A 9,677-nucleotide genomic window follows, 5' to 3' on the forward strand; every position below is an offset into this window, starting at 1 on the left:
CATGGCAGATCTGACAGCACAGTGCTGCCCACTCTGCCAGCTAATGGGGAGGAGGGGCAGGTGGGTCTGGGGCAATGTGGAGAACCCCCAGACGCATGTGCCTGCAATACAGATCAGCACTGTCAGTCCTATCCCTGCTGCAAATTGTAGGCAGGGGTAATTTGCAGATGACAAATAGCCCTGACAGCAAATATTTTTCCCACCCTCATCTTTCTACAAGCAGATAAGGTGGCAGCACCATGGCAATACGGTTGCTGGAGGGAGACAAACTCTTTGGCAGTCTTAAAAGTCTATTGTGTCCCCGCAATTATTTATAGATAAACAGAAGAAAGCCAATAAGCACAGAATGGAGCTGCACAGCTGCATTTGTTATGATGATGATGATGTTATCTCTCCTCACACCCACACAGACACATCTCCAGTGCATGGAAACTTGCTGCTGGCAACGATCAAATCCCTATTCCGTACAAGGCAGAACAGGCTGGAGGTTTTGCCCTCCCCTCGCTGACTTACTGCCAGTCTGTCTTCCCCCACAGCAACCCAACCTCACAACTCCTCCAGCAGCTTCTCACCCCATGACTGAACCTGCAGGGTCCTGGGATGCCCATGCAGCATCCTCCTTGGGGCACCCCATGGCTGCCGTGTCTCTGATCCTGGCTGCAGCAAGACATGGAGACTGGGTGGCCTTCATCCTGGTAAACCAGCTCCCGGGGCATGGGGAGCCTTGTGGTGAGGGGGGGGTCCCAGTGTTGCTTGCAGGGTGCATGAGACTGTTTGGGTCCTCACCAGCTGGTGCAGCAGGACCCCAGGGTAAGGGTGCTCCCCACTGCTGGGAAGGTTGCAGGGGTGAGCCTGTCAGCTTTCCCTGCTCTGAGCTGTCAGGACCTCCTCTCCCATCCCACACTGCTGCCAAGGTCAGAAATGGGTGTGTTTGGAGGAAGCCATGTGAGGGATCTGGGATTAAACAATGTGGCAAGGAAGAGCGGTGGAGATCATTACTAATGAGTGCATTTCTGCAGCCCGTGGAGCAGGAACAGTCCGGAGTGAGAAGCATTGACTCTGGTGTGGGAAGGGGTCGGGAAGCACCATGCTCTGCCCTGTGAGTGCTTGGAGAGGCCTCTGATCGCTGCAGAAGCTCACAGGGAAAGGCCATGGGCCTGGCAGGGCTGGACCCACCACAGGGGAGGGCAGGGAAGTTGCAGGCACAAGGCTTGGGGTGCCTCTGTGCCGGGCATTGGGGTGCCCAGGTGAGCTGCTGTGTGTGTGGCACTGGGGCCCCTGACCAGCCTGTGTCCCCCCATGTCCCTGGGTGCTGCACGGCATCACCCGGCTCCCACTGTGGCAGGAGCCCTACAGCTCCTCAGGACATGCGCAGTCGCTGCTCCCCCCCAGGGCCATGGGTGCGGGAGAGCGTGCATCCCTGCCAAGCACTCAGCCTTGCCTCTCTAGGACCTCTGCCCTGGAAAGTGCTGGGATGAGCTCTCCAGCTGTGCACAGTGTCCAAGACAGTGACTGGGGGCCCTTAACTGGACAAGAGAGTGGGATGATTTGTTGTTGCTTCCTCATAATAAAAGGACAGGAGTAAGTGACTAGTACAGTTTGTTCACTTGGTAAAGATTTATACAATCACTTCATGCAGTAATTGGTATTCTGGGGAGAAAGGGAACTGCAGCTCCAGCATCCACCTCTATTTGTTTTATCTCTGTCTTTCTCTTTCTCTCCCCTTTTCAGAATGAGTAATTCTGTCCCTCACAATCCCATTTAAACAGCATTTGTGGAGTGAATAATTAGTTACATTCAATTAGGCCTCACGCACTCTCCCTCCTCACTTTGGGGGACAGACGCACTAATGAGATGGCACATGTCTGACATGCCAGAGCAGGCATTAAATGCACCATGCTGCCAGGGCGAGGTCAGCACCAGGGGAGGCAGGGAGCCAGAGGGGCCAGCGCAATGCCATGGGGCAGCCGTGGGGACACAGTCTTTTGGGGGCTGTTTGGGGTCAAAGCCTTCATGTTTGGGGTCCATGTGACACCAGCCCTCTCTGCCAGCAGGACTGGCAGGGCCAGCAGGAATCAGGATCGTGTCTGTCCCCAGGGCAGGGTGTGCATTGGGCTGGTGCTGGAGGGGATGCTGCCCAGCCCTGCGGCCATCCCACCGGCACTGCCAGGAGCACGGAGGCCTGAGAGGGAGAGCTGCTGACACGCTTTTATCTCCATTATTAAACCTAACATTAGGTTTTAAGAGAAGCCTTAAATAATGTGCCACTGCCTTTACAGTAAAAGTCACACCGTGTTCCAGCTGCTCCTGGCTCTAGGATTTATGGCCTTTCTTATGCCACACTGCATGCGCTTGGGTGGTGGCAGGTCACGGGCTGCAGCTGTGCCTGGTACCCAGAGCCTGTGCTGGGCTCGGTGCTGCTGCAGCCCAGCCCTGTGCCAAGGAGTCAGGGCCCAGGGCAGCCCTTATGCTGCACCCCCAGCACCTGTAGCACCGCCCTGCAGCGAGACACGCCTCACACAGCACATCTGGTGAGGATGGACTGGCAAGGTGAGGTGCACTGAGCCTGCCCGCTGCAAGCAGCCCTGACGCAGGGTTGAGATCAGGGTATGGGCTGTATCGGACTGGAGCTCATTTGCTCAGTCCTGCCAGGCTGGGGCCAGACGCTGACTGCAGATGCAGGGGGAGCATGCCCAGGCTCGGGGCGTGGTGCGGGACAGCGTAGGGGCTGGGGCTACGACAGGGATCAAGCGCAGCTCTTCCCTCCTCTTGTGGGAGCATCTGTTCTGGGAGCGCCCATCCCAGGAGCATCTGAGCCGGGAGCATCCCTCCCGGGAGTATCGGCCCCCGCAGTGCTGGTAGCGGCGGGGGGCCCGAGGGGGAGGCGGCGGGGGCTGGCGGCCGTGCTGCTCACGCACATTGGGAGAATAATAAAGTTTAATGACAGCTTCTTGTCAGCGGCGCAGTGGAGGATAATCGCGTCCAGCCGTTCCCTCCGTGGAGCGGGCCGAGCCCCCCGCGGGTGGCTGCAGGCAGCAGCGAGCAGCGTGTGCCCCCGCGCACGTGCTGTGGGGTGCGTTGGGAGCCCTCCCCCCCCCCCCGGCGGCACCCGCCCCACGGGCCCGGCCGGCGGAGGGAAGCGGGGCCGCGGGGAGCCCGGAGCCCCGCGCGGGGCGGCGCCGCTGCGGGCCGGTGCCGGAGGCGGGCACGGGGCGGGACAGCCGCACGCCGGTCCCGCAGCACCATCTCCCGGCTGCCGCGCGCCTGTGTCCGGGGCACTGCCCCCCGCCGCCGTACCGGGTCCGTGTCCGCGCCGGGAGATGCGGGCAGCCTCCCCACGGAGCCCCGCAGCGCTGGGCCAGCGCAGGGTGCGCGGGGAGGCACGGGGGCTGCTGCCCTGCCCCGGGCCGCCACGGCCCCGGCCGCTGCCCGGTCTCCACCGCCAGCACCCACCGGGCCCAGCTCCAGCACGGGGTCCTGGCGCGGGTGCCCCAGCTCCCTGGGCGGGTGGTCTGCCAGGACCGTCCCACACCAGCAGCCCACACTCTCCGCCCCGGCATCCCCGGCGGTCAGGCAGAGCGGGCTGTGCCACTGGGCACCCACCCAAGCAGCCACGCTCTGCCACGGGGGCCCTGGTGCAGTGGCTGCACCGGGCTCTGCCAGGGGGTCGGCCTGTGAGCAGCCACGCTGCGCCCCGTGGCAGCACCCTGGGCGGGTGGTGGGACCAGGCTCTGCTCTGCAGCCCTGAGCAGGCAGCTGAGCTTTGCTCCACTGTGGCAGCCCTGGAGAGGTGGCCAGATCAGGGGCTGTGGTGGTACCCCCATGGCGGGTGGCTATGCCATGGCCCACTGCAGCATCACATAATTTGCAGCCAGGCCAGATGCCAGATTTCCTCCTTGGCTGGAGAGGGAACAGAGGAGACTGTGCTGGCCCAAGCCTGTGTTCCCGTTGGAGGCAGCGCCCTGCACCCTCACAGCCTCTCCTGCTCCGAGATGCGGCTCTCCTTGCCATCCTCCTGGGCCACAGGCTGGCCCCCGAGCAGGGTCTCCTGCACAGGGAAGGCATCCTCCCCCATCTCCATGGGCTGCTGGGCCTCCAGGTTCTCTCCGGGTTTCCCAACCTCCACCTGCACAGGGGCAGGGGTCAGAGGCAGGGAGCTACATCCCCCACCTCTGCAGCCACATCTTTCCACAGGCTCCTGCTCCGCTCCCATGCAGGGCAGCGCCTCACCCTGTGGGGGTCCCTCCTGACTCAGCATTTGCCAGTAGCATACCAGGGTTGCCCCAGCCAGGCAGCCCTAGGACAGCCTGCACTCCTCCTGCCCTGCAGAGCCACAGCCCCTGCTCTGTTGCTCTCCGCTGCTGGCACAACCCCAGCTGTGCTCAGGAGGGACCCCAGCCCACTGCTGAAAGAGGGCTCTGGGCAGACTCACCTGCTTCTGCACCCGTCTCCTGGAATCTGGATGGAAAGAGGGATAGAGAAGGCAACGTTGAGGGGGGAACGTTCCTGCCCTGCCAGGAGCTCTCAGAGGTCCAAGCCAGGGCTGGTGCTGCCGCACCACAGGTCCTGCGGCTCACACTGTGCTGCTGCCACTCCCAGACTGGAGGCTGCAGCAGGAGAGCCAGGCTGGACCCACTGGGCACTAGCATTTTCCTCCAGAGCTGGCCCAGCTTGGGCTGCAGCAGTGCAAGTATGCCTGCTCCTGAGGACAGAACCCGCTGACCTGGCAGGGCAATAGGCTTGGGGAGCCATGCCCTGGTGGGGTCCCCAGAAGGGCTGCCCCATTTTTGGCAAGAGCTGCCACCGTCCTCCCTGCTCAGCCCCTCTGTCCAAGGCATCGCTTCCCATGTCCCAGCCCCTTACCTGTGAGGACCAGGCAGTAGATGGAGATGCCCACAATGCACGTGACAACTGCCGCCATGATGGGGATCAGCACTGAAAGTGAGGAGCGCCTGCCCGACTCTGCAGAGGGAGATGGGGTCAGTGAGGCACCCACGTGACACTCCCACCGAGACGCTGAGCGCCTCAAGCTCCCTTAGCTCCAGGCTCAATCCCACAGGGATCCCTCACAGGGACAGAGAGGAGGACAGCATCGTGCTGGCAGTGCAGTCAGACCCTCCTCTCCCAAAAACACCCACAGGCCAGGCCAGCTCCTCTGAGTGCTGTGGGAGCCGGAGCACCAGGACACCTTTACTCTGCACCACTGGCACCAGAGGCACTTACCACATATCACATCTGAAGTGTTCGTCCCTTTCAGCTTCACCACCAGTCCCTTTTCCTCACAACTGCAAGGAAGAATGAGAGTATGTAACCAGAGCAGCAGCCTGAGCACACAGCACACGGAAAGCCCCTGAAGGGGAACAGCTGGGACTGGGCAGCCACCAGAGCTGCAGAGAAAGCATCCTGCACTGAGCCTGCCTGGCTCTGCAGGGGTGAGTGGATGGGGGCCCCCTCCTGTGCTGCATGACAGGGACACCAGGTACATAGCAGGGTCCCACCTCAGGGTCCCGGTCTGGAGTTGCTGGAGATGGGCACAAATCTGGGGACACAGCACAGGAGGGAGCGGATATTTGAGACCTGCCTAGTCAGGGAGACCCTGGAGCTTGGGTACTGCAGCTATTGCAGAACAGCTCGGAGATGACAGGCTACAAGTGGCTCTGTGAGGAGGTAATTTCTGGACACAGATAAAAGCAAAGTGAAATCCAGTGGCTGGCAGCCGAAGCAAGACTAATTCAGCCTGGAAATAAGGCTCACGTTTCTACCGGGGAGTGCAATTAACCCTCAAGCAGCTTTCTAAAGACAGGGAAGACCTGCCAGCCCACAGCATCCTCAAAGCCAGACTCCCCATGGAGAGAGGGCTGGTGCCTCTGCTGACAACTACAGCCGAGGAGCGTGCTGGGAGGGAGAGCCTAGACAGGGCATAGGGGGTCCCCATAGCTCCTCATCTCTTGCTCCCCAGTGCAGACAACAGGTTGGACATCCCTGGAGGTGCAAGCACTCTGCGCACATGCTGAGGGATGGTCACAAGTGCCTGGATATCTGCCTTGAGCTCAGCCATGTTGCCCTGGACCTCACCACAATCACAGCTCTGTCCTCACTCCTGCCCTATGCCAGCCTGATGCTGCAGTCCCTCGAGACTGTCCCAGCCACCCAGTCCACAAGACCACTTAGAAGGCTGGCAGCAGAGGACATGCTGACAGGGACTGGGTGCAGCTGGGGATGGATAAAGGATGTGGTCAGCACTCAGACAATACCTTGACCAGGGATGGCACGGCTCAGTTTTAGAGGAGACATTGGAGAAGGTGCCTTCTGGGCAGGGCTCGCAGGGGGATGACATCCGGGCCATGGCCTTGGCTGGAGAGGAGCAGAGGTTGCAGGAAGGTCAGTATGGGCTGCAGGAGGTGAGGGGCTGTGGGGTCAGGCTGTGGCAATGCTGCCAGGCACAGCTCTCCTGAAGCCCTGCTAGGGGCTCCTTCTTGGGCAGTCCCCTCTTTCCCTCGAGGGCCTGAGGTCAGTGTTGCCAGGGCATTGGTCCCACTGAGGAGGAGATGCTGGTTGGACTCACCTGCCACAAAGCCAAAGCCGCGCTGGCAGGGAGGGTTCTCCACACAGGTCTGGCAGCTAGTGTCAGAGCAGTGCATGCCAGCCTGGCACTGGCACACTGTGTTGTGTGTTGCATTTCCTTGTGTCTTCATGATGAGGCCAGTGTCTGGGCAAAGGGAGCATGGGTGAGGTGAAACACCAGGCGGGTGAGCCTGGAGGGACACCAGCCCCTGCAGCTGCCACAGGCAGGGGCTGGTGGGCCCAGAGAGCACTTACTGTCATCACAGATATCATGGGGGGCACAGTGCCTCTCCTTGGTCCAGCTCTGCTGATAGTGTCCACTCTCACAGGGCGCGCAGACAGAGTCTTCTGTGCCACTGCATTCAGAGATCAGCTTTTCCCCTGCAACAGAGGCTGATGAGGAGGCGAGCGAGGAGGCCTTCCCCCTTCTCCAGGCAGCAGCTCTGCCAGCAGAACAGGGGAACACTGACAGCTGTGAATGCTAGGGCTGCTGTGGCATCCTGCTCAGTAGCCTGATGCTGCTCTGGCAAGCCAGGGCTGCAGGGGCCAGTGCAGCCAGTGGCTGCACATGTTGCATGGGGCCAGGTGGGAAGGGCTGCTGGGTGCTGGGGCAGGAGAGCAGGGAGGCTGTTCACTGCCTCCAGCACCCCGAGGACTGGGAAATGATCTGGTAGTGACAGCAGGAGCTGGCAAATATCATCACGATTTGGTAATGCCAGCAGCAGCACTCTCCCTTGCAAGCTGCCTGTGCCATGGGGTCCTGTGGCTGCAGGAGCACAGACAGTCCCAAGAGAGCTGTGGCAGATTCAGTGACATTCAGAGGGTCTCCCAGGGCACCCATGAGGTCCCTAGTTGCTCTAGCACTGAGGTGACACACAGAGGTGAAGCTGTCAGCACTGCTGGCAACAGGGTAGAGGGGCTTGGTCACACTGAGCTGGGCTTGCTCTGCTGTGGCCAGGCAGCGGGTCCTGGCACAGCCAAGCCTTGGGGTCCCCAGAAAGGGAAAGGGTCTCCGCACCTGGCTGACACCGGTTGCAGCACCTGCCCTTGTGTTCGTACTGCTTATCAAAGCATCTTACGGCGTCGCCAGGCTCCCAGCACTGGAAGAAACAAGACCTGTGAATTCACACGGCTCCCCAGCACTCCAGCACTGCTTTGCTTCCGCAAGCACCGTGTGTGAACCCATGCACTAACCCACATCCCGAGGTGAGGGCTTCCTCACACCACTCTACCCATGCCTACGCTAACCACAGACCGCAGCACAGCCACCTGCACTACCTGATGCCACCAAAGCTCTCTTTGAGGTGGAGTAGCAGTAATTCTGATAGGGTGGACTCACGTTTCCCCAGATAGTGATCACACATTGCCCAGTGACACTGCACTGCCAACAGTGCTGCAGTCCTGGGCAGGGACAGCCGCACGAACCAAGCCTCCTGTGCCTGGAGTGCTGCCAGCCCCATCCCAAGGCTGATGCACAGGCCCCGAGGGGCAGGAAAGCTCCAGGCAAGGACATCACCTGTGTACAGCCAGCCAGGGCCCTTCCGTGCTCCTCCTAGCAGGGGGCTGTGTGCGCAGGGAAGGGTGGAGAGGGGGCCAGGAACCGATCTCGGGCCAGCCTGGGTGCAGGGGGGCACCCACAGCGCCCTGCCCTTGCACAGAGCCAGCCCCGTGCTGCCCAACACCGGTGGCCTGGCAGCTGCCGGCAGGACCCCACCCTGAGCCTAGTGGGACGGTGAGCGGGATGGGGGCTCCAGCACAGCCCTGGAGCAAGGTGACAGCGGCCTGGGGGGCAGCAGGTAAGGGAGGGCCCGGCACGAGGGGCGCCACGGCCCAGCACACCGGGCACCACCGATCCCCGCGGGCCCCTTGTGCAGCCCTGGCTCGGTGGGGCAGCAGGACCCCGCCAGGTCTGGCGCGGGCACGCCTGGGCTGGTGGAGGGGAACCGGCCCCGCCGTCACGCGTCTGACACCGAGCAGAAAGGGAAGTGAAAGGGGCGCCGGCAGGCCTGGCCCTGCACCCCTGCGCCTGCGCCCCCCGGCTGGGGGAGCCCCGGCCGTACCCGGCGCTGCGGACCCCCTCTACGGCTCGATGCCGCCCAGCCCCACCCGCGGGGACCCGCGCCCCGTCCCGGTGCGGGCCCGAGCTGCAGCCCCCGCCCGGCCCCGCTCCCTCGGGGGGGGGGGAAAACGAAAGTGAAGACGGGAGGGGCCCGCGGGCCGAGAACTGGCTGCCCTGCCCTGTCCTGTCCTGCCCTGCCCGCCCAGAGGGGTCCCGGGGAGCCCCGACCCGGCGCGGCCTCTGCGGGGCGGCAGCATTATCGGGGTCCCACCGCCGCCGTCACCCCACAGCCCTGGGCCTCCCGCGGGGGCGGGCCGGGCCGAGGGGCCGGGCCAGAGAGGCTGGACCGTGGCACTTCCCGGAAAGCCCGGTGGCTGCCCCGGGAGGGAAGGAAGGAGGGAAGGGAGGGAGGGAGGGTGCAGGCCCAGCCCCACTCACCCCCAGCAGCACGGCGCCGACGAGCCCCAGCACCCCGAGCCGGTTCATGACGCTGTGCCCCGCGTCGCGGCCGCCCGCCCTATAACGTCTCGGCCCGTTCCCGCCCAGGAAGGGGGCGTCGGGCCGTCCGCCACCGCCCTCGGGGCTTCCCCGCCCGGGGAGCCCCGCCAGCGCCCGGCCGGGGGGCGAGGGGGGCCGCCATCCCTGCCAGAGTCTCGCAGAACCGGTGAGGTGGGGGCTCTGCGCAGCGGCCCCGTGAGCGCCTCGCTGCCGCTGGGGTGGGCAGCCACCCCCCGCCCGCTCCCTGCCAGCCCCGCGGAGCCGTGGCCCTGCCCGTGCCTCCGCAGGGACCGAGGTGCAGGCAGGAGCGAGAGCCAGCTGTGGGCCGTGGCCGGGAAGGCGTTTGGCCCCACCAGCTTCTTCCCGTAGCAAAAGTTTTGAGGTTTCACTTCACTTTCTCAACGGTAACTCGAGCGGTGGCCCTGGCGAGCCCCTCATGGCTGCCCACGGGCCCTGGCCTCTGCACAGAGTCCCAGAAATGTCAGCCCGGGAGCGGGAAGGGGCGAAAGCACCGGGGGCCTGGTTGTGCCCCCGGCTCCATGCCCATGGAGGACCC

The 9,677-nt window shown here is 63.3% G+C and overlaps 1 protein-coding gene across 1 annotated transcript; it reads right to left on the reverse strand.

Annotated features, from left to right (window-relative positions):
• Positions 1-564: 564 nt before the first annotated feature.
• On the reverse strand, positions 565-9,148 carry CD40 (CD40 molecule). Its single transcript, XM_037403194.1, has 9 exons — positions 9,062-9,148; positions 7,583-7,664; positions 6,820-6,945; positions 6,566-6,709; positions 6,255-6,354; positions 5,224-5,285; positions 4,864-4,962; positions 4,433-4,458; positions 565-4,126 (listed from the first exon to the last, which is right to left on the reverse strand). Exons 1-9 carry the CDS (start codon positions 9,107-9,109, stop codon positions 3,971-3,973), a joined length of 843 nt encoding a protein of 280 aa, XP_037259091.1. The 5' UTR covers positions 9,110-9,148; the 3' UTR covers positions 565-3,970.
• Between the last annotated feature and the right edge of the window lie 529 nt (positions 9,149-9,677).

The sequence above is a fragment of the Falco rusticolus genome, chromosome 10 (genome assembly GCF_015220075.1).
Source record: "Falco rusticolus isolate bFalRus1 chromosome 10, bFalRus1.pri, whole genome shotgun sequence".
NCBI classification, from domain to species: domain Eukaryota; kingdom Metazoa; phylum Chordata; class Aves; order Falconiformes; family Falconidae; genus Falco; species Falco rusticolus.

Bases quoted from the DNA above. Each gene is read 5' to 3' on its own strand.
- CD40 (XM_037403194.1), bottom strand. From the start codon at position 9,109: ATGAACCGGCTCGGGGTGCTGGGGCTCGTCGGCGCCGTGCTGCTGGGG. The intron at 6,355-6,565 runs GTGAGTCCAACC...GCTCCTCTCCAG, and splicing joins CGGCTTTGGCTTTGTGGCAG to CCAAGGCCATGGCCCGGATG. The intron at 4,963-5,223 runs GTAAGTGCCTCT...CTCCCTCTGCAG, and splicing joins CACTTCAGATGTGATATGTG to AGTCGGGCAGGCGCTCCTCA.